At 40.9% G+C, this 24,153-nt stretch overlaps 1 protein-coding gene across 1 annotated transcript; it reads left to right on the top strand.

Moving 5' to 3' along the window:
- The first annotated feature begins 992 nt into the window (after positions 1 to 992).
- On the top strand, positions 993 to 24,135 carry LOC117235675 (large neutral amino acids transporter small subunit 2). Its single transcript, XM_033497934.1, has 8 exons — positions 993 to 1,680; positions 8,505 to 8,723; positions 12,016 to 12,286; positions 15,668 to 15,791; positions 19,010 to 19,210; positions 19,861 to 20,010; positions 20,509 to 20,686; positions 21,141 to 24,135. Exons 1-8 carry the CDS (start codon positions 1,416 to 1,418, stop codon positions 21,200 to 21,202), a joined length of 1,470 nt encoding a protein of 489 aa, XP_033353825.1. The 5' UTR covers positions 993 to 1,415; the 3' UTR covers positions 21,203 to 24,135.
- The last annotated feature ends 18 nt before the right edge of the window (positions 24,136 to 24,153 follow it).

Here is a 24,153-nt window from a genome sequence, read left to right as displayed (position 1 = left end):
CTTATACGAAAATGTCAATATCGATTTAATAGCTCTATTAATTCATTAAGGACCAAAGTCGCGATAACGCCACACATATTTTATTTGTAATTTCTTCTTAATCGATTTACATTATTGGATTCTAGTCAATTTACGCTACTGAATAGGCATTTTAATTGTAAAAAAAAACTTCAGAAGTTATTCAATAGTTTCTTCGTTACTATCTTTTGTTCCATTTAGGCCCCGCAATTTTATCAAATTTAAAGAAACTGAAATCCTTCACAACGCTATAATAAACTATCTTTCTAACATTACCAAATTCTTTTTGTAACTTCGATTTGTGTAATGGCTTTTGGTAATGTATTCAGTATTCTAATACAAATCTTTGTTACTTGGCAAAACGATAATTTACTTTATTTATGCTTTTCTAAATAACCTAACTGTAAGCCGTGCTAAATGCTGAACACGATCGCAACGTATTTCATCATCGAAACTGCGGAATTTTTGGGCAAAAGAGCTTAACTTTTTAGCTTCTCGGTTTTTTAACTTTCTTGGCCGTAAGCAAAAGGTTATGTTCATACATCTTGGGACACAATCATACCGGGTAAAATCGGCATATAAAAAATTACGAACAACCATTATCCGCGATACTGACATTCTCTGCTTACTAGTAACCATCGTCCATGACTCTCGAAAATTGTCTTTCGACCTTTCGATTTCTAATAGCTGGAAAAGTATACACCGTTTCTTCCCTCTTTTAGTTGTAGAGTACGATAACTAATTAAAGGGTAATTCGATATTAAAAAAATTAATTTTAACCTGTACGTAACCAGTAAACTGTTCCGTGGTCGGTAATGATCGTAGGTAACTGAAAAAGAATACATATCCGTCATGGATAATGGTTGAATGGTTACCATTGGTAACCAAACAGATCGTAATCATTTATAATGTTTATTCACGATGAAAATCATTCAAACTAACATATCGATCGTTATGCTACAACTTTCTTAGCTTGAATCATAAGTGTTACGATAACTGTCGTCTGCGACTTTGCATGGATTTTCTATACACTTGTTCGAATCGAATTGTTAGAATATGAGAAACGCGTATTGCATCTTGTTTGCATCGGTCCCATCGTTACTCGCGTTACTCGCGTATTAATCGTGGAAATGACGATCGCCGGCAGGCGGCGACAGCGTTGCTACCGTAGAAAGGACTGCAGTCGCGCACGTGTGTCCGTTGAGTGAACGACGCCACGCGGCGAGAGAGAGCCGGTGTCTTTGCTCTGTGCACGTATATTTCTTCGCTCTTCTTTGTCGTTTTCACACGTGCATCAGGCGTGTGCCGTCTCTCGGTATGCTCGCACCGTTCAGTAATTTTTCGGCTATCGACGGACGAGTATCTCGCGAACAGTAATTTTGAAAGCGGTGCACACGATGCCGGACAAAATCGCGCCAATGGAGAAGCAAGTTTTGGCGATCACGAAAGTCATCAACCATGAAAACGATGCGGTGAAATTGAAAAAAGAACTCGGTTTGCTGGACGGTGTGGCGATTATCGTCGGCATTATCGTTGGCGCCGGAATCTTCGTATCGCCGAAGGGTGTGCTGGAAAATAGCGGCAGCGTTGGACAGGCTTTGATAGTTTGGATCTTTTCCGGTGTTTTGTCTCTGATCGGTGCACTATGTTACGCGGAACTCGGTGAGTACTAAATATGTATCAGTCCAGATGTTACCGACGAGAAATATTTGCTACATATAATTTAAAATTCTGACGCGATCGTCCACGTTGCGTCTGTATGATCTATGTAGGGTTATTCGTAAATCACGGCTAATCAGCGGTGACATGGTGAAAAAAGGTACACGTATGGTTAATTTTCGTTTCTTATCTTTTTTAACGAAGGTACATATGCATATGCTTTTTTAGAAGAGGAATTTAAAATATTAAAATAGACCACGTACATATCGTGGTAATATAGTATTATTAGTATTTTATGCATTATATACATCAGCGTAACATAGAATGTGACATAAATATTAAATGTAAAATGCATTGTATTTATATGCAATTTGACGGAAAAATAACATATAATAGAGATGTAGCTATTGTTTCAGAATATTGTACGAAAGAAATAGCGTATCATTTTTTTATTAATTACTACACGTTTCGATTTTATTATTCGCGACAGTATACACGTCTACGGACAGACCTTTCGACTCTTGCATCACCTTTTGCCCCAGTCAATTGGCTTAGAAAGTAACACTTGCTCTAAGACACTTGCGGTCTATTTTTAAGGTTTCAAATCGAGTTAAAAATTTAAGCACGAAGCGATCAAATTATTTTCGTTCTTATGTTATTTTTATTTTTCAAGCCGATCGATTCGAAAAGGGTACTTGATTGGTGGCTCGATTTACAGCAAATAGAACTCTAAATTATTTTCGTTATTAGCCATAATTCGATTGCTACGATTTTAAATGTGTTTGTTTGTGTCGTTTTCTGTATAAATTGAACAAGAAACGAGCCAATAATAGATTAATAAAGTCGAAGTATGCCGGCGAGCTAGTGGCCCGAGCGCGGTTGGGGCGCGCTGTCTCGACCGGAGAGTAGCGTCATTTACCGCACAAAGAATTGATCCTGCGCATACAAACTGAGCGTTATCTCAGCAACTAACGGTCCAGACGCGATGAGACTCTTTTTGCTTATCAATTTGTTCTTTACTTTATAAGCATAATTTAAAAATAAATCGATTTAAGAATCGAAATTTTTATTCGTTTACGATCAATTTTTTACTTTCGTCGTTGATTTATTGTTAATCATGATCGTTACCATTGGGACTAATTACGCTTAATAGGCTAGATATAATGTAGTTAATAGAAAACATTCATTTGCTTACGTGAGAAAGAAAATATCGGCTGTAGAAATCTGTCATTCGTTTATTCGAATAAAGGAGCTAATCTTCGTGGAAGAAAGGAGCCAGAACTAACTTTGATCGGTATTGCACGGCTCTCCCCTGATTATCACGCGTATATACTTGAATTATACACGCAGTACATTTGCGAAATAGTTGCACGACGACGTTGTAACACAAGTTAGCGAAGACCGCATTATTCGCATAGTTTTAGTTTCTTTTTGTTTTCATCGTTTATTTATAAAGGTATCAGACGCAATTGTCTACGCGTAAGTAGCATAATAATCGTAACGTTTTGAAAGTCATAGGGTTCGATGTAACGGCGATGAGAAAAATCAAAGTCGAAAGCTTTTAACGTAATTGTTCTCGGTATCACATGGAAAAAGCGAAGTAGAAAAATAACGTTTTATTTTCTACGCGTTTTCTCTACACGTTTCGTTCTCGGTATCAAATTCTGGAAGTCGTACGAAAGTACGTAGGGGAAGGTGGGATAAGCCACGGTATAGCTAAGAAGAAATGTAAAGAAAATCGGATATGTTTTTCATGTAACGCTTCGTCTTTCGAATTCATCTTTAAACGTAAAGAAACAATCCGACATTGTAAAGATGGAAAACCGGAATAATCGTTTTATTTTCTAAATCAATCGTATTCTTATTTTACGGAAGAAGATGCGAATGTTGTTGCGTTGCTCGAATAAACGCATGGTAATGTCAAACAAAAAGAACAATATTTTTATAACGAATATGCATTAGATTAATATTTCGTACGTACATAATTCTTGTTTACTCCAGATAAGATTGTGGTAGCTGTTTTTCCTTCCAATTACGGCTAAACCTACTTTATTCTGCTGTTATTACCCCTCTCTTTGGTGCCGTTCCCTCCTCCTGTCCCCCGAACCTCTGCCAGTGTCTTCCTTCCTCCTCTCGTCGGCCCTTCGCCTCTGCGCCTACCCTTCTTTCCTCCTTGTTCCTCGAAATTCTTTTCATTTGCTCTAGGCCAGTTCCTGCGTCGTCCAGAAACACCTCCATGCTCGTCCTCGCACTCCGGCGTCTGCAGCCCTCAGCCAGGTGTTCTATCGCCTTCTACATCCTCGTTCTCCTCGAATCCTCCGCGAATCCTTCCCTCTCTAGTCTTGTTCAGTCTCGCCGTCTTCCGTAAATTTTTCAACAGATTCGATGATTCGAGCGTCTCATCGTTATAAAACAGTTTTACGGTTTGAAAATCGAAATTGGCGTTTCCTTCGAATCGAAACGACTGTGTGATCAGCTCGTTGGAACTCGTCCATGTGCCTGCGGTTATAACACACTCACACGCACACACATACGTCGGAGATGAAAGGACACCGGAGTCTCCCCTCTGGAACTTTGGGAAAATCCATAAAATTGTAATTAAAGTCTACAGCTGCAAACAATTTGCCGTCATTCTCTACCCAATTGTATTTATTTGAGATTTGTGACAACGAGCTTGGGCGCGAGGCGACGATCAGTCGCCGAACGTAGTCGCGATCAACGGGTCTAACAAAGGTGTGGAGTAATAATATGGCCCTCGTTGAAAGAAATATCCGTAGAGGTACTCGACGGTAAACGTTCCAACGTTTCCTTCGGGCAAAACGATTACCAGAGAAAAGCCTTTCGAGGATTCGCGATGTTTCGTAAACGTTGACAGGCAGATGCGAGTAAGCGGAAAGGTTTCGATTGAAAAAATCCGTTTTGAAGAAACTCGCTTTTATCGGTCTTGTACACGCCGAACGAGGCGGACAAACGCGATTAGGAAAGCTATTTTTGTACGAGCGTAGACCACGAATTAAGCTCCGATTAGCTTTCACCGTATCGGCGTTTTCCTTTTGCGACATCTTGAAAAATAAACTGATTGTCCGCGGTGTACAATGCACGTAGTCGGGCGACAAAAGTCGGTAGACGTCGATAAAGCACTCGCGTGCCAAGAACGTGACAAGGACGACGTGGAGGTGCAGCTATCGAGCATAGAAACGCGAAGACAGAGTGCGCGAGCGAGTCGAAAAAGCGACGTAGGGATAGAAAGCGAGCGCTGCATAGATACCTCTTGGGTCTTTGTCTAATAACGCGCGTACGATCCTACGATAAATACGCGAGCGTACGAAACACCGATCAACGAACAGCGGCGATGTATACGCCTGATTAGACAAGGATAGAAGCAGAAGACGCCCGCGTGCGACGTTTTCTTTTTATTTCCACGGCGCGTCTGCTTACACGATGAGGTAACGTACGACTATGCTCGCGCGCTCTCTCGCTCTCGCTCTTTGTACGTATCTCTGTGCTATCGGACGCGACCGTCAACCGTCGAGGTAACTTTCAACGTAAACGTTCCAATTTACCAAGTCGGTCGATGCGACTTTTCGACAACTCGTATACGGCGATATCCGAATACAGTAATTTTTAAATGGCAAAACACGCGTTTCCCTCGCGCGTTTTAGCAAGTAATTTAAATTTACGATTTACCAGCCCCGCGATAAGGCAGCGAGTCCTACTTTCCTTTCTTTTCCGTTTTCTTAACTTGGAAATAGACGTTTCTATTCATCTAATACACTTTCAGCGTTGAGACGCTTCGGAGTGCAGACTCTAGAACGACGAACTAAAAGCACAATTAGAACGACCGCAATTGATAGGACGCTTGGAAACTGGTAACGACGCTCGACTACACGTGTGGCACGATGGTCGGAAAACGATGCTCTCGACGACTCGCAAGCAAAGGTTAACAGATCGTACGAATTATTTTTTTCAAATCTAGACGAATTTCCAAGAAGCTAGAGATTCGTCGGTAAATACTTTACAATTCCGTGTAGCATCGATCGTTTTACATTTTACATTTTACTTTTTAATTTTTCGTCGATGCTTCCAGCGTTGACGCGTAACTAAGAGTAACGTCTTTTTACAAAGTAGATAAGACGAAACGAATTTTGAAATGACGATATTTCGGCACCGCTGAAACGGAGATTTATTGTATTTAAATGACAAAAGGACAACGTCCTATCGTTGAAGCGATGAAAATTCTTGGACCACGATATTTCTACGTTGTTCGAATGATACAAAATGTCACGGAAACGAACTATACCGCTACTAATCGTACATACATATACATACGTACGCGTATACGAATCAAAGGGGAAGCAACGATCAAATGTAACATTTACGATACGAAAAGTAACTTTATCGACGAAAGATTAAAATTCGAACGATCTTCTTGGTAAATTTGTAACAAGCTCCTCCGTTTAACGAGTAGTATCGAAGTTGGTCTTATCGCTAGTGATAATTTCGTCTTGCCGAGTCGAGAAGACGATTCGTCGTTCGCCTCCGTTCGGAGCCTCTGTGCCCTGCCGTAAGTTGGGCCGCTCTGTTCGCAGCCCGCGTCCACGAGACAAACGTACAAACGTTCGCAAAAGGAGTATTCGCTATAGCAGAATACGTGCAAATACGCGTATAACCGAAACGAACATAGCGAAAATAATGTGGCACGGTGGTCACGTTACGTTCGTAGATACTGCGAAAACGTTTGAATATTGTGGCGATCTCGCGTCGAAAATGTACGACGTTTCCTTGGCAACGAATGGTTCTGGTAATACGTTAACGTTCGATCGGACGAACGTCGTACTCGAATACGAAGGATTAACCAACATTTTATTTATCTGCGCGCGGATGCGACCGCATCTATAAAAAGCGGATCGATTTTGATAAAATTATCCAAAAATACGCCAGACTTTTCTATCGATAATCGTTCGCGTTACCGTTATGGTACCGCGTGTACTATATCGATACAGCGACACACATTTTTTATCGCAAAATCAAACGAAAAGATAGACACACGATGGATGTAAAATCCGACAACCTACCGAATCATAAAATTCATCTTTTAGATAAAATTGCGCGGAATGGATACGGTGTGTAAAGATACATAGAATAATATCCAAAGTATAACGCGAGAGAGGGGCAGTGTTTTCTTCGCGTTGGAGAACGCGCGATTCGTTTCTTGTTCTTAAACGATGTAATTAAAACGTGGTCGTGGCACGCGACCAACGTAACCCGATCCGTGACTCCGAGAAAAGGGTCAACGATACTTAATCGAATTACCGATGCGAGCGATTCAGCCGATTTCATCGAGTCTCTTCGAAACTCTTCTTCCTATCGTAGATACAGCGTGTTATCGCGTCGTTGCAGACGAAACGGCCGAATTTTCCATCAAATTTTCAACGTTTACAGCTTTCTTCGAAAACGATATTCATCCACCTATAATTGGTCGGATTCGATACGTTCGATCGAAAGGGTCGGTCGCCTCGATGGTCCGTCTTTTCGATCCAGCGAGACGAAGATCAAGGACGCCAAAATCGAAATAAAAATTACGCGATGGAACGTGCTACTTAGATTTACGCGTGAGAATTTTCGAGTAGAAATTCCGCGTACCACGGACGAAAGTTTGCGTATTTTCAAATCCTCCTATCTATATCGACTAAAATAAGAGAAATTTTATTTGACCGATTATTTATTTGAACAGAAATTTATTTCGATGACGTTGGATATTGCGCTCGTTGAGAGTGTTTGGAACGTTTAAACAAAATCGGCATCGATAAAAAACTCGATCCAATTACCGTACATCCAGTCGTGCAAAGAGAGATTTAGTTTTACGTTGTTGCAAGCGACACGTGGATAGTTAAACCGGTATTAATAGGACGTAGTTTCAACGTTTCGGATCTAAACCGTCTCACCGACGTTCTCTATCGCGTTTAAATCTTGGAACGTAAGGAGCGGCGAACGTCTCTACGTATCTCGCGAATAACGCGATAGGTACTTGCGACTCGTTCGATCGCCCACGAGTTTCGACGCGTTAAACGCGATTATCCGCTATCGAACGCTTACGATCTCTCTAACCGCTCTCCGCCACTGTTTGCGATCGCTCGAACGCTTTGCACGTTGTTAGTCTCGATTTGACGCGATTCGTCTCAATTACAGTACGAACGAACTCCATAGTACTCGAACCTCGCCGGTAAACACCGAAATCTTTCGTTGGAACGCGAAACTTATGTCCGAGGTCGTGTGTCGAGGTCAACGTCGTTTACCAAAATTGCAACCCGTGTTCCATTCGAAGTACTCGATATATCGTATTTTTACGCGTTACGCGTATTCTAGTCGCTTGCCAGCCGCGACGTCGTGCACGCGCGTTATCAAAGTTATCAGAGTCGTAGCGTGCATAGATAAATACAATACGGTATAAGCGCACGAGATCTCTGCGGCTTGCAACCGGTGTTTGATAATATCGTTCGATGGCGCTTCCGAAGGCGAATTCGTTGACCTTTCGTAGGGTAGGATCGATGTCGATTAGCTTTCGAGATATCGAGCGTACCGATCTTTGGGAAGAAAGTCCAGGAAGTAGGAAAGAACCAGGAGGTAGGAATGGCGGTGTTGCGCGTTAAGGTAAAGCGGAGCTGGCAAACGACGCTAGCGCGAAATTCGCGGTAGCGTCTTTTTTACGAATGTCACGGCGAACGATCTCGATAAAAACGATGGACGATCGCCTTCTTTCTTACCAGCCTCGTATCGACAACGTTGCTCGGTCGAAATAAAAATACTTGAATTTTTTTTCAATACAGGTACCATGATCCCGAAGTCCGGAGGCGACTACGCTTACATCAACGACGCTTTTGGACCCCTACCGGCGTTCCTCTACCTCTACGTGGCATTGTTCGTGCTGGTCCCAACTGGAAACGCGATCACAGCCTTAACGTTCGCACAATACATCTTGCAACCAGTTTGGCACGGTTGCGTTCCTCCGTACGCGGCCGTGCGACTACTCGCTGCCGTTATCACATGTAAGAACACCCTTGAAATTACGACATCGACCTCTTCGGATCGCGAGTTCGCTAAACTCTCGAACGTTATCGGCCGCGCGATTCCAAATAAATTGTTTCTACGCGTGTAGCCGTAGGCCGGTCGTAATTTCGGTCCTAATATTGGCAAAAAAACTGCCGGTACCGGTACATCGATCGCCGCCCATGCGTACGCGTCCGTGTGATGACAGAAGCGTAACCGCCGCGCGTTCGTTGCTCGGCGACCTGTTTTCTTGTCCGTCAACCCCGATCGATCTCTTTATCTTCGCGTCGTATTACACGGATGCGAATAAACAGCTTCTACGATAATCTCGTTCGCAACTACGTACGTTCGTCGTTCGACGATTTGTCGTTATTTTAGGCGAACGTTGCCCGTCGTCGCCTCGCGACAGCCGAATCGAAGAAACTCGGCTAATAACGGATTCTCAGATCTCTTACAGCGTCGCGTGTACAGGTACGCGCACGGGCCTCTATCGTCCGAAGGATCGCGCGGAATAGCCAAGTTGGCGCAACTCTCCTTTATATATGCTATAAATCAGAGATAAGTTTAGATAAGATAGGTTTGGCACGGGTCGTTTCGCTACCGTACGTAACACCGACGCGCGCGTACGCTTGGGCCAAGTTGCCACCGTCCAACGAATTTGGCGAATTTTTACAAAAACCAAACGGCGTTCGTTCGCCCATCTTTCGAGAAGAAGGTCGTTATCGAACGATAACGTTTAGAAATTTCGCATCTGAGCCGACGTCTCCGCCAACTGTATCGTTCATTGTGCCATCGGCCACGTATCGCGTATAAGAAGAGAGTTGTTCGGGATCGTACTTTCGACGGCGTGTTAAAAGATCGTTTTTCAATTCTCCGACGGTCCACTTTGACGGTCGAACGCGACTTTAAACCAAAGAAGAAGAAAAATTCGAATCGTAACTACCCGTAGTTATTTAAGAGAACGAAAAAGAATACGAATATCTGCAGAGAAGAAAGTGGCGCGCAAGGTCGCGAAATCGTCGGGCGAAAACGCGAGGCTCGTTCCTCTTTATCGTATAGAGAACAGCGATCTTCTTGTTGCGACGTCAAATTTAAAGTTCCACGGCGACGAACAAATCGCTCCGTGTTCTCGCCTATCTCGCCTATAATTATACTTGTTCCAACGGCAGCTCGAAGACGATGCGCGATATACGATCGTGATGGTAAATGTACGCGTTACTGTATCCTGTGCATACGGTGTATCGTAACCCAAGGTTTCTCGCTCTCCGAGATCGAGACGTAACGTAGCGCGAAAAGAAACGACCGGATCCTAGACGAAACTAATAGTCGACGACGACGACGACGTTCTCTAGTTTTTAGGCATGTTGCGAGTAACAACGTTACTTGTAATCACAAATATCACGCGTCAAGATACCAAGAACATCGATATAACGTTCTTTGTAACGTTTAACGTTTATAAGGTGAACGATTTTCAGCGTCCACTTGCTTTTCACGGTGTTTTCGCTTTGGTATAATGCGATCGACGATCCATATTTAAGGTAAATAGAGGCGAAAGATGGTAGAAATCGAGTGCCGAAATAATAGCTTAGGAAAAGGTAGCGACGCTCTCTTCAAGTTCGATAAATAACGACGCGGTTGCAGATTACGAATATTCATGCACATAAAATACGTAAAATATCTGTATGTTTGATATCGATTTACGATACGTACGAAGTATTATCCACGATAAAATTATTTGGTAATAGATACTTAACAATAGTTTGGCGATTATCCCTACGTGTGTGGTAATTGTCAGATAAACGGAAATTAAGATTAATTTAATCGATCGCCGCTCTAATTCGGAACAACTCGATGTAGCCTGTACTTGACATTGATTATATATTATCGTTATTAGCGTTTTAAACGATTAGGATAAATATACGACACGATATATAAGCGTAAACGATACGCAATACGTTTTTGCACATGTTCTTAAACATAGATATGCAACAAACACGTGCATTATGCGAAATCTGCGAAATCTGCGAAATCGTTTGTCCGTTCGCATTCTATGCACGTCGGAAAGATACACGTTTGCGCGAACATCCGCGGTCTAACGATATATATCAAACTTTTATCCGACGGAATATCTTTTCATCGTTCGCAGATAAATTTTCGCTTATTCGCTGTCCGTTAGCGGCAAATTCGTATAGAAATCGTTATTACAAGGACGATAAAAGTTTATCTCGAAGCAGAAGCGCGCAATGAGATAACTTGAAATATTCGCGTACTTTCGAGTAACAGTTCTAACGCGCTTCGTGCAAACGTTCGCTTGTGTGTATGTGATTTCGTTTCCACGAATATCAATGTTACGGGCATTAATTACTTATACATACCCGTCGGCGACCTTTATTCGCTAACGCGTATGCCGCGAGATCTACCGCGTGTCGTCAAAAATTCTTGATACCGAGTTTTCGAAAATGTCGCACTTTTGTTTCGTCTCGTTTCGAGTACGTATAATAAATTTTCTAGAAATTGCTAGGAGAAGGTAATCGGCGAGAGGAAAGGAGGAAGAAGAAAATCGCTCGTCGATTCGACGAAAAGTTGGCCAACGGGTTTTTAGAACGATCGTAACGTTTAGAAACGTGGATGAACGATTTCTAACGATATTAACGCGTATGTTTCGAACGATAAACGTTCAAGAAATATATATGTTGTTATTTAGAAAGCTGACGGTAGCTTAGATTTCGAGCGACTTTTACTTTTGCGCGTTACCACAGCTCGACCTTAGTTGCCGAGATATTTGCGAGTAACTATCGGTGGTACCGCTACAGCGATTTCCGCGTGCATCCGTAGCGTGCATACGACACGCGTCGGTATCGTTCGCCGAATTTATGAAGCTAACTCAACCTGACTCTTATCTTCTGTTTATACATATGTAATGTGTTAACGAAGGCTGATCCTTCGTATTACAGCCCCGTGTGCACAGCTGCGTATTAAAAACGATTACCATTTACGATACGGACTGGTTTCGAATTAGCCTTTCAAATCCACGGGTTTGCGTAACAAATAACAACGTAATTACGCTTCGCGTCGAGCTTTATATTTTATCGCTGTAATCCGAAACTAGAAACATCGCCTCGTGATCGTTGCTGCAGTCTCGCGCACGTACTTGCGAATTTGTATCGTAGTACGAAAATAGTACGTAGTACGTAGACGAATGGCCGATGAACGTAAACAAACAGATGGGAAAAATCGTATTTTTCCTTTCAATTCCAAATAAACGATATTATCCGATCGATATGGTTGCAGGCTTGTTAACAGCCATCAACTGTTACAACGTGAAATGGGCGACCAGAGTGCAGGATATCTTCACCGGAACGAAGATTTTCGCCCTGGTGATCATCATGGTTGCTGGATTTTGGTGGCTCTGCATGGGTCACACGGAAAATTTTCGCCATCCCATGGAGGGAACCAATACCCAGCCTGGCTACGTTGCTCTAGCCGTTTATTCAGGCCTGTTCTCTTATTCCGGATGGAATTATCTGAATTACGTAACCGAGGAGCTAAAGGATCCTTATAGGTAACGTATCGTTGTTTCTAGCCGAACTTTGACGCGTGTTAATTAACAAAGTAGTTTGCGAGCCTCGCTCCATTTTCTTTTTTTTTTTTTTTTTTTTTGCGATCGAACTACATACGTCGAAAAGTAGCGGAAGAAAAATATTTACGTCAAAATCTACGATTACTATTTGCAATTACCTTGATATAATTTATACGCGGGGTACACGAAACGCGGAATTGTATACGTTATACGACGAAGACCAACGCCTTTTACGCACAAAATGATAAAATCGTTCGCTTTGGTTTCTGAAATGTTCGATCATCGATGTTTCATCTTCCCCGAACAACCGTTCTTCGGTTTCCCATAAAGACGAAGGAAAAACTTATTCGCTCGAAATAACAATCGAGGGATCGAACGAACCGACTCGTAAGCCACGTTCGTAATCGTGCGAAGAGCCTGGATCACGAGCGTAGCACGTTCCTTTCTCGCTTTCTCTCCGTCGGAAGTCTCGCAACGTCTCGCAGTTAATAAACCAACGAAGAAACAAGATTCGTCCCCTTTTCTTTCGCGGGCATTTTGACGCAGCTTCCGCTTCGTAACTTTGGGTTGTGCCAAAATTGGTAATATTCGGTAATTGGTAAAGTTTGTTCGAACGAGACTCTTCGTACGATCACGACCGATTTAACGAAACACCGGTTAAAGATAAGTTGGTTCGATCGTGCCACGTATTATACTTTATTCGGCTCGTCCTCGAGATTACGAGTACGAATGGTTCAAGAAGCAGCGATTTTAGCTACTAGAATCTTTGTTTATCGAGCGAACGAAACGATAAATTTGTTTATCCTCTTAAATAAACTCGATACGGAAGAAAGTACGTTCTAAAGTACGTATTCGTTGAAATAGAGGGAACGCGACATGACTAATCGTTAAAAGATATTGCCGGCCTGATAATATCGTAAAATTTAGCAGATATTTGCGCGAGTGACCGTTTTTGACCGATGCGGCCAAAGTAAGCCACGCGTCTCGTAGAACGAGCCGCTAAAAGTATACGTAGAAAACCGGCTTTACTGGAAACCGACCATGTCCACCTACTCGCCGTGCCGATCCACGAATCGTCCTCCGTCTTAGACAAAAGTACGAGCGAAATTTCAGGTCGAAAGGCATATTTGAGGTTCTACGAGATGCACCGAAACTTCGACTTTCCGTTGAAGATTTTAGGAAATATCTCCTAGGAGGCGAGATAGAAATCGACGCTAGATTCGTTACAAAAATGGCTGTAGCTGCGGCTAACGACGCCAGCAATAGTCCTACAGCTTCGATAAAAAAAAACGCGCCTAACGATAAAAAAACTTGCTTGTAAACGCCGCCCCGCTTGCTCCGCTTGCCAACGTGTACGAGCGTTTCGCCCAAACGGCTGAACTTTCCATCTACGTAGGAACGCTAACGAATGATCGTTCGGACGAAAAACGATAGGCCAAATCGACGAGCAAAGGCTGGCAAGATCGAGGTCTCGAATCAGGGACGATCAAAGATGTCTTTAAGATGGCAAATATATTATCGCGCGTCGTCCGTTTCCAGAGTTTTCTCTCCGTAAGCTCGGTCCGTAAACGATCTATCGGTTGCCGCGAAACTCCAAGCCTTTTCGCCAACTCTCCGTCTCCGATCGCTCTCCTTCTCCCTTATCCGTATCACCTGTCTCTAATAAGAAATATGTTTAACCGAATCTTATCACTGAAAGACACGTCTCACCTCTAGCGCACAACGAAACGATATACGAAGTTGAAGCTGCGCGCGGCACATGGAGAGAGGACAGCTCTTGTCTTTTTAACCGACTTCGAAAAGGAGGAGGTTATCGATTCGACGAGTATGTATCTTTTATGTATGTCCAGCGATTATTCCGCAGCGGACGATCGTTCCTATCGGCATGAGAAACGTTTTACGTTTCGTAGAGGATGTTCCCCTGGTGGTCTCGCTGGCAGAAATTTGCCGATTCGTCGGTCGCGAGTCGAACGATTCCCGCGAGTAAGCCAAATCTCGGACACGTTCCGAAACTGGGAAACTCCGCCGAACTGCGGTCCGCTCGTCGGATGACACCGATCCGTTGTACAAGCCAGATCCGGATCGTCGTACGCGAGGATCGTTCGCGAGGATGCGGGATCGTACCCGTTACGCACGATATTTACACCCTGACAGATCGATCCTCGAACAACTTGCCGGGAGGAGTACCATCCGAACGTGTATACGCGTTAAAGCGATAAACGGACATCGTTCGATATCGAAGCTCCGTATCTCGTCGCGTTCGCGTCTTCGAAGCGATCTCGCGGATTTCAACCACCTCGAGACGTATCGTCAATTGGTGCACGTTCTGCACCAATGTTTTCCTTTGACAGTCGCTTAAAGTACTGCAGGGGAACATCCTGCGTACATGATATATCCACGTTGCGCGCAAAGTTCCCATCGCTATCATCTATATATATGGTTATCAGCGTTAGACGTCTGTTTATTCGTTTTATTAGACGGCTTTAAACGCTCTTCTCGATCTAACCTATAGCTGTACGACGAAAAATTCCAAGACGAAGAAACATGTTCGGAGAATCGATTTGCTCGAGTCGTGGTGAATCGGCTGTAACTTCAACGATTATATCGAAGGGAACGAAACGATCGTTACTCGATTTATTCGCAATTTAACGATACATCCTGTCGAACGGAAGCGGTAAGCGTCGAGCAGCGTTTGTTCGATCCGAGCAACTAACAACGAGTACGAAAGTGGAACGAACTTCTCGATAACATCGCGAACAAAGATATTTGTAGAATTACGGAGTAAAAGTGACGCATCGTGTGTGCCAGCGATATTTACGTAGTTTATATTTAAAACATGAACGAGATTTTCGTGTTTCTAAATCTAGTTTGGAGATTTTCGTGTTTCGCGCTCTTTGTTCGTCGATATTTATACGAGTCTTTGTTGTCGCGTTTATCGTCGATAGAGGCGACAGTTTGAAGAAAATACACGCCTGTTTTCGTTGTTAACGAACGGCAGAAAGCGAGTATTAAAATCCAAATAAATATTCAAATATCGTTAAAAATGACGTTTAAACTGTATCGGTGACTGTATTTCTAACGACAAGAACGTAATTCTTTCTACAAAATTAACGGTAGGGCTTGATTTTTTAGATAGAAAAATCTTTTACGACGATGACAAAAGTTACTTGCCGAAATGTCAATTTCATAGAAAATTTACCAACGGTTTCTCGACCGAAATTTTCAAGCGCGTAATTTTCCTAGTACGAAACGAATACGTAATACAAGTGGAGGGAACGTTGATAAGCGAATCGGGAAAGTTATCTCGATAACGTGATGTAAAAAAAAGAGATATATATATATATATAATTATCATTTTTGCAGAAATCTTCCAAGAGCGATTTGCATATCATTGCCGTTGGTGACTGTGATTTATGTCCTGGCGAACATCGCTTATTTCGTGGTGTTAACGCAAGATGAAATTCTGGCATCGAATGCTGTCGCTGTCGTAAGTTTATCTTTACTTTGAATTCGTTTAATTTGGTTTTTTCAGAACCGAACGTTTCTCGGACATTGGGAAAATTTTCTTCCTATCGATTATCGACGGTAAAGACACACCTATTCTGCTACCGTTGTAAAGGAGACGTAGTACGTTAGAATTACAATCTTACAACAACAACAACAACAAAATATATAATCATGGAAACGAGAAAGATCCGCTTATCTTACCAATACCGATTAAACATTTTGTTCTCCAAACGTTGTCACGTTACGCGCCAAATTTTATCGCGTTCGACGTAATTCGAGATACGTTTGGTCCTGTCTTTGCACGAATTTTTCTTTCCTACGACTTCCGTGTGACACGGTTTAAAAAGAAAAAAAAACCTGCGACTCTCTTTTTGGTGACTACGTGGAATAGCGCGTAGCTCTTTGCTTTTCCATCCGCCTCCGTTTCTACGTCCTCCTCTCTCGCATCGCCGTTTATGCTCGCTCCTACGCGCAATATATCCGGAAATTCTCCTTTTTAACTCTGCTTAGTTCTTGTTCCCGATAAATTTGCCTATTACTTTCCAGAAAATAGATGCACGTATAACGGCTAAAATCATCATCCATCGATAGTAACGCGTATCTAATTTTGCTACGTCTTATCCGATCCGATCTTTCGCGGACATTTTCACGCCACGGCGTTACGCAGCGTTCTTGTTTCTTCGCGAGCGATTATTTGGCTGTCGAGTCAACGGACGCTCGCGTTAATACAGCTGTTTCGACCATTCGCGGGGAGACTCGATCGCGAGAAAGCACGTCAACGGCAGTCGTAAATTCCCGTTACGATTGGATAATTCCTGATTTCTGATGCGATAACAGGGGTGATTGAATTGACTTTACCGCTGAATTAACGGATACAATTGACGTTTATTCCAACAACTTCTTGACTAGAAATTCGACAATTAAATTCGATCGATAGCTAGAGTAACAAGGTGTTGTACGCGACGCACGCTTAGATGTCGAAGGTTCAAAAAATGTATAAAGACTGACTTTCTGCAACGCTGATGCAGCGGAGGACACTCGCGATGGATGGGTCTAACGATGCGAGAAAAGCCGATTTGTTAAGACCAAGTTCTCGTTGAGAGAGCGAGGGAGGAAGGACTTCTCTGGTAATTGGTTAATTTTCTGGATCGATGTGGAAGGGTGGAGGAAGGGTGTTAACCGCCCCCGAGAGAAAGTCGTTAGTGTGAAACATCGTACACGAGAAAAACGAACTTCTCCTATCTTTCCGTAATAAACAATAACCTTTGGACAGTGACTCGGTGCAGATGTTTGGTTCGATCTGAAGGATCTTAGAAATTCCTAAGATTTATGATCGGCTCTTAAGACTATCGAAGGTACGCAGTGAAGACGTGCGGACATCTGGTTGCCATCCTGTCAGCGGTGTGTGGCCTGATCTAGGAAGAACGTCGCACGACGTAACAACAGCGTTAATACGATATTGATTAATACGCGCTATGAATTATCAAACTACACCGAGGATATGCGAATATATACTTTTCTATCCTTCGATCTTTCGTATTTCTCGATTGTTACGTCGCGTAACACTCTGTCTAGCCCAGGCCACACACCGCGGGCGAGATGGCAACCAGATGTCTTCGGATACTCACTGCGTACCCTCGATAGTCTCAAGTACCTTCCATAAATCTTAGGAATTTCCTAGTCGAGGTCCTTCAAACCGAACAAACGTCTGTTTCCGAAGCATTTCTAAAGACCTTTGTCTACTACGGCTTGACAAGGGAAAGTTAGTTTTTCTCACGTATGATGCAACTTTCCTCCCACTAACCACTTTCTCTCGAGGGCGGTTAACACCCTTCGTTCAACCAATTAACAACGAAGACTATTTCCCTCGCTCTCTTAGCCAAAATCGTCACCAACAAATCCGATGGCCCCGTGCGCTAGACACACCCATCCTTAGCTTTCCTCCGACACAGCATAGTCTCCCAAGACACTACTGATTTTACATCCGTCGAACAGTCAACATCCTTCGACCGGTTACAAGTTGTTAGAATAAACTGTGATATATAACACTTACTATACTCTGTGTCATATTCATTTAACCACCTCTGTTTTATCTTAACCGAAACAGGGGAACGACTATCTCGCGGCGTCGATTAACCGAATCGTAGCGAGAATTTACGCCTCTCGCTGACGCGTTTTCCTCGCGACCGCGTCTCTCCGCGAACGGTCGTAACACGGTAGTTTGAATTTCTTTCCAACCGCATCTTCGACTACGAGCGATCGTATCAGAGAAAAAAAGATATATCGAAAGCGAAAAAAAAAAATGTATAACAGAGCGTGCTAAAACTTGTATATCGACTGTCACGAATAATCAGAACATTCGTGTAATCTTTTCTCGTACGTGCTTAAACTCGAAAGTGAGCCGTAAAAGTAGCTAGAAATATAAAACGCGTAACGTTGGAAAACGTCGTGCGAACGCGAATACGTTCGAGATCGATTCGTAATATTTTCTGGTGGTGATTTTTCGTTAGGGAAAAAACGAAAGAAAAGAAACGTTGGAAATAACAAGAAAGATGGCCTTTTAAACCAAAGTAGAAATCTAAAATCGAAATAAAGCGGATTCTTTACTTCCAATGGTTTTTACGTATCGCGAAAGCTACGAGTCGACGAAACTGCTCAGAAACTGCACCGATCGACCGTGTAAATTAGCAAGTAGAAAAATAAGCTACAACGTTGCTTCAAAATTTTACAAAGTTCCACTCTACGATCGTTTCTACGATCCTTTTTCTGCCACTGGAAGGACTATGGTCCTAAAAGTGGCAAAAGATGTCGTATTAACACGCGCGCCTCGAGACATTCTATCGTATGTATAATACGCGTAGCGGTAAATTTCGCAGGTGCAAAAGCATTCTGTTACAAAGTATTATCTATCTGTATATAGATATATAGACGTATAGATAGACGGATAGACAGCGAAGAAACAAGAACGGTGTTTACGATCGTTTTGCCGCGTTTGCCTCCTACGCTTTGTCGCGGACTCGACTCGCGCGTGACACGCAAACGTTACTCTCGAAAATAATAGTTACGCGTTATAGCGTTTTTTACTCGTTTTCGATCGCACGGATGAAAAAGAAAAGAAAAAAGAAAAGAAAAATTCGCGTAAACGTACGCGATAAGTGGAAACAATTTGTTCATTTATAAATTTGTCGTTCTGCGCAGACTTTCAGCGACAAGCTGTTGGGTGTGATGTCTTGGATAATGCCGTTGTTCGTAGCTTGCTCAACGTTCGGGGCGTTGAACGGAGCAATTTTCGCATCGTCGCGATTATTTTTCGTAGGAGCTCGCAATGGACATCTGCCTGCTGCCATTGCTCTCATCAACGTGCGAAACTTAACGCCAATGCCGTCGCTCATTTTTCTCGTAAGTACCTGTTGTTGCGTACTTTTATTCCGCGCTTAAGATACTCGAGGCGAAAACTACGATTCGACGACGATTCCAGCGAAAGATCAATTTTTCTCTCGTTCGACGACGCGGTTCAACGCGGGTCTCGTCGATTAAAAACCTACGAGATGGGAAACTTGACTGTTTTTGATACGCGCATGCGGCTCCGGTTGACGGACCAGTTGACGGATAATACGTTTATCTCGACCGGTATTTGTCGTATCCGTATAACGTGACAATTGTTCGTTCCTTTCTTGGCGTTTCGAGCGACGAACGAACGTGAAAATAACGTTGACGCTGATATTAGTTAACGGTATATCGTCGATCCGATTCTTCGTATTTATCGCTGGAAACGGTCGAATCGCAAATATTCTATAGAATATTTCTATCCAAAGTCAAACTATACGTATCGAAATAATCGCAATACTATTAAACGTTTATTATTTTTAACGTCGTTTGCTACGCGCTACTTTCGTTATTTCGAGTTTACATCGAACCACGCGTTTTCCCTGTTTTCCTTCTAATTCTCCTAATTACGATTGGCAAATAATAAAATGTAAAAGATTCGTTTTTTTCTCGCTGTTGTACTCGGATTGGCTCAAGCGTTAAACTATAATTTCCGTTTCTAGTGCATTATCACCCTGGCACTTCTGATCATAGAGGATGTCTATGTGCTAATCTATTATGTTAGCTTCGTTGAAGCACTATTCACTACGCTCTCGGTGTCTGGCCTCCTCTGGCTTCGTTACAAAAGTCCCGATCGCCAACGACCGATAAAGGTATGCGAAGAATTTAAAGATTGCAAATCTTTCCTCCTCCGTATTTTATCTGTAATTGTTACAGCGCGGTATTCTATCCGTTTATGGGAAATTCCAAGATGCAAAATTCCACAAAATTAACGCATGATAACGAAAATAAAGCACGATATACCTTGTATTTCTTTAACATTACGAATTACCATAAAAAAATCACAATATGTACAGCGATATGCTATATATATACATACATACACACATATATATATATATATATATATATATATATATATATATATATATATATTATATATATTATATATATATACATATCAGACAGAATTGCTTAGAATTATTCAATTGCCTAAATTAGAATCGTAATAAATTTGTAATAAATTAGAGATCGGTTCAAACTAAAACCAGATTCGGTTATAAAACATCCGAGACGTAATAAACGAAATCGCTAATGATAAGGAATACAGATGAAATAAATAAATAACGTTGTTTCTTTCTCTTCGTTAGGTGTCCATCGTATTACCAATTATATTTTTCATAATATGTGCTTTCCTGGTCACATTTCCCTGCTACGTGTCTCCATGGGAAGTGGGAGTAGGAGTGATAATCATCTTATCTGGCATTCCTATGTATTGCATCTTCATTTATTGGGAAAAGAAACCTAAATGGATTATCAGATCGTCTCGTAAGTGCTCTCTAACGATTGTTTTCTTAACAGAGTATTTTCCAAATCTAATAATACTCGGACTTGCCTACTCTTTACTTAGAACGCAAGTAATAAAATAAAAGTCGAATAATTGATTTTACAGATACCCATATTATCGTTTGAATAACGTTATTTAAGATAAGGTGTAGAGCAAAGGGAACGACGAACGAAACAAAAATTTCATTTCAACAAACGTTTCTATCTACTACGATACTCGATGTTGCTCTACTTTTCCTATTTCCAATATTTTTACATCGTTGTTCCTGTATTTTTATATATTTGCATTCGATCTACAACGCGAACGAGCAAATGTCTGCTTTATCGAGATAAAATAGAATATAGTTTCGTTTTAGTCGAATATTAATTCTCGTTGTAATTTATGAATACAGAGCATACGTTATTTATATAACCAAAAATTGTTTACTTTTTGCAGACAATTTCAACATGATCTGCGCTAAATTATTCATGTGCGTGCAAGAGGAGAAAAGCGATTGATCACCAAGTGCCGTTCTACTATAATTAATATTTACGATTACTTTATAATTAGTTTCGTATAGAAATTTCTATAATGTGAATGTGCGCTACATCGATCCATCGATTTCTTCGTTTATAAATATCGCAATGACAACCATGGTTGTTTTATTAAAAGTTAAACAGATCCGACTTTGAACGAAAGCATGCCCGACATTCCAACGAAATCTACAAACCTATGTTGTCTCTCGTAGAATGTATAAATGAACGAATCGATCGCACACTTGATTCGTATTTTTTATATACATATTATGAACGATATATCCATGATTTTCATTGCCTATATGTCAATTGGGCGGTTCATCGATTACACGCAACAACATTTTCTAATAATTCGTATTCGTAACAATCGCATAGCATAATTTAACTAGAGGAGAATCGTCTCCTCTTTCACTTTCAATCTCATCTACTGAATTTCACATTTATTCAAACTGCTTCAAAGCTACAGGTATAACGTGATAAATAGATGCACCGAAAAGTATACACACAATGAGAATCTTAGAAAGTCAATTGCTCATTTATTATAGAATTTGTAAATACGTGTTAAGTAGAATTATCCCGGACGAACAAGAAAAAGTGGGAAAGGGAAAAGCAGAAAAGTAAAGGAATACGTCAACTTCTCTTTTCAGATAATTTCCCTTTGCATTTAATTCATTAATTTCGTTTTCTTAATTGCCTTAACGACAAATTTTAACAACTTTTTATCGTCTCCGAAGAGATGATTTTCGTCTCGTTATGCGACCTCTTTGCCTAAATGAAACCTATTTTACAACAGAATTGTTTGCACTATTAAACGTTTGCACTTTGTCCTCCGTTGTCATTCTTACGGCTAACCGTTCTTATGGTTAAACGACACGATTTAACAAGAATTCGACTCGGGATTCGGGATTAAACGATAAATTACAAATTGATGAATAGAAAAAGGTTTAAGAAAAAGGAGAAAAATTGTAGTTTCCAAGGTAATCGATACTCTTACACGCTTAAAAAATTCAAATACTCTTTACTTTTCATTTTTCCTCGTATTCTTCTTTGTTCTTATATGAATCAACGATTATTGACCACTTTGTACGTTTAACTACAAGGTTGTTTACCGTGTTCTGTAGATAATGCGTGTGTATAAAATCACATAAGACTGCAAGAAGTATTTGTCTCGCGATAATACACGTGCTCCGTATCGTGCATTGGCTAAAATTAATCGACAATGCATAAAATATTCGCCATCACGCAAAAGCCTATTTGATTAATTCACGGCCGTGCATTGTTTTAGGTATCGTTTAAACGCATTTCACCTAATCGTAAGAAAATGTGAATTTTCCATTTGTTCGTAACAATGAAAATAATACGTATCGGGTATTATTTTATTAATAGACGCATAATAACTGTAATACAAGCAGTAGAACCGTGTGTCGTATTTAAACTATTTAATTGTACATACACAAAATGAAGCGTTATAAATTATTTATGGCAATTCGATCGACTATATGCTGTTCGATAGGTGAACGCCATGCACCAGCGTTGGTCCGTAAACCAATGATAGTAAGTAATTCTTCCATTGATACGTGTATGTCTCTTTCGTCTATCGCACCAGGATTCTATTTAGTTACGTTAAATTATTTATAGAATATCGAAAAGAGAAATGATCATTATTCTATAATTAACGCGCTGAGAAAGTATACTTTGTGATTCACGATTGTATTTCTGCTACTACCGTATGACACGTCTGGTCAAATAATGCATTTAAAAGGTAGGAAAATTGAACGATATCTCGCACACTCGTTATATCGAACGATACCGGTTATTTTATATAATATAACAAAGATATTTTACAACAAGATAATATTTTATACCGCTTGTTAGTTGATCAGCTACTCGTAGACCAACAAATTCGATATTGTATCGTTATAATAACGCCTTCTTAGCATTTTTTCTAGAGACGTTCCCGATTTTAACTACGACGCATAAATTTAATTTAGGATTTAGATAATGTGTATTTTTTAAGGAACAGAAAGCTGTAATATGTAAGACACTAGGCCTTTTGAAACACGTCATAAGCAATTAATTGTCATACAGTGATAGTAAATGTGTTCAAAAGGATAGCGATCGACCATGTGCCTTATGTGTAGCGCGTGTGAAAAGAATTTTGCGATTAAAATTTTTCGATACGATTACATTTGTACGCAAAACGTGTTGTTATATACTTTTATATATATTTAATTACGTTTGTTGCTGTTAAATTGGTCGTTATTCGTTTAATTAGTAGTAACGTTCCGAATGTGTTAACCGATCCTGAATCATTGTAACGTTATTTGTTTAAAAAATAACGAAAAACGTTTTCGTTATCTTTTAAAATAATCGGCGATCGGATCGAAGTGACTTTTAGAAATAATCGATTCGATGAATTCGCTCGTGTACTATGAAAACTTGAAATATTTCGTATTAATCGCGCTTGTCGAGAGATCCAAATTAAAACGTACCCGAATGAAAATGTGAAAGAATGACAAAAGCGTAAACAACGAATATCATGATAGGTGTAATAAACGATTTATTATAGTAACAAATCTTTTTATTTAATCATTTTCTAGCCGTGATGCTAGATAGATAATCGTTAATCGTTACTAATGTTTTCGATCGAATAGCAAACTGGATATAATCTTTCAACTGAATATCTTTCGCTCATTTTCATTTTACGATCGATGATAGAGACAGTATCAAGTAAATACAATAGGACAATGTATACTATATTTGAGTCAATTTACAATTAGCACAGGATGTCTCGCGCACTCATACGCATATATAGAATAACGTTGTTAATTTCAGAATACTGAAAATTATATTATACAGTGCTATGAAATATGTTTGGAAATTGGCTAGCATAATAAAAGCTAAACTTAACGCTATGCTTTCCCTTTTCTTTT

This window comes from Bombus vosnesenskii, unplaced genomic scaffold (genome assembly GCF_011952255.1).
Source record: "Bombus vosnesenskii isolate JDL3184/JDL3185 unplaced genomic scaffold, Bvos_JDL3184-5_v1.1 scf7180000013319, whole genome shotgun sequence".
NCBI lineage: Eukaryota > Metazoa > Arthropoda > Insecta > Hymenoptera > Apidae > Bombus > Bombus vosnesenskii.
Note: the sequence above shows the minus strand (reverse complement) of the source record. Positions and strands in the feature narration are given on the sequence as shown.

Excerpts from the sequence above, each read along its gene's own strand:
- LOC117235675 (XM_033497934.1), top strand. The coding sequence starts at position 1,416 with ATGCCGGACAAAATCGCGCCAATGGAGAAGCAAGTTTTGGCGATCACG. Across the intron at positions 8,724-12,015 it reads ACTCGCTGCCGTTATCACAT|GCTTGTTAACAGCCATCAAC; the intron begins GTAAGAACACCC and ends ATATGGTTGCAG. Across the intron at positions 20,687-21,140 it reads ATGGATTATCAGATCGTCTC|ACAATTTCAACATGATCTGC; the intron begins GTAAGTGCTCTC and ends TACTTTTTGCAG.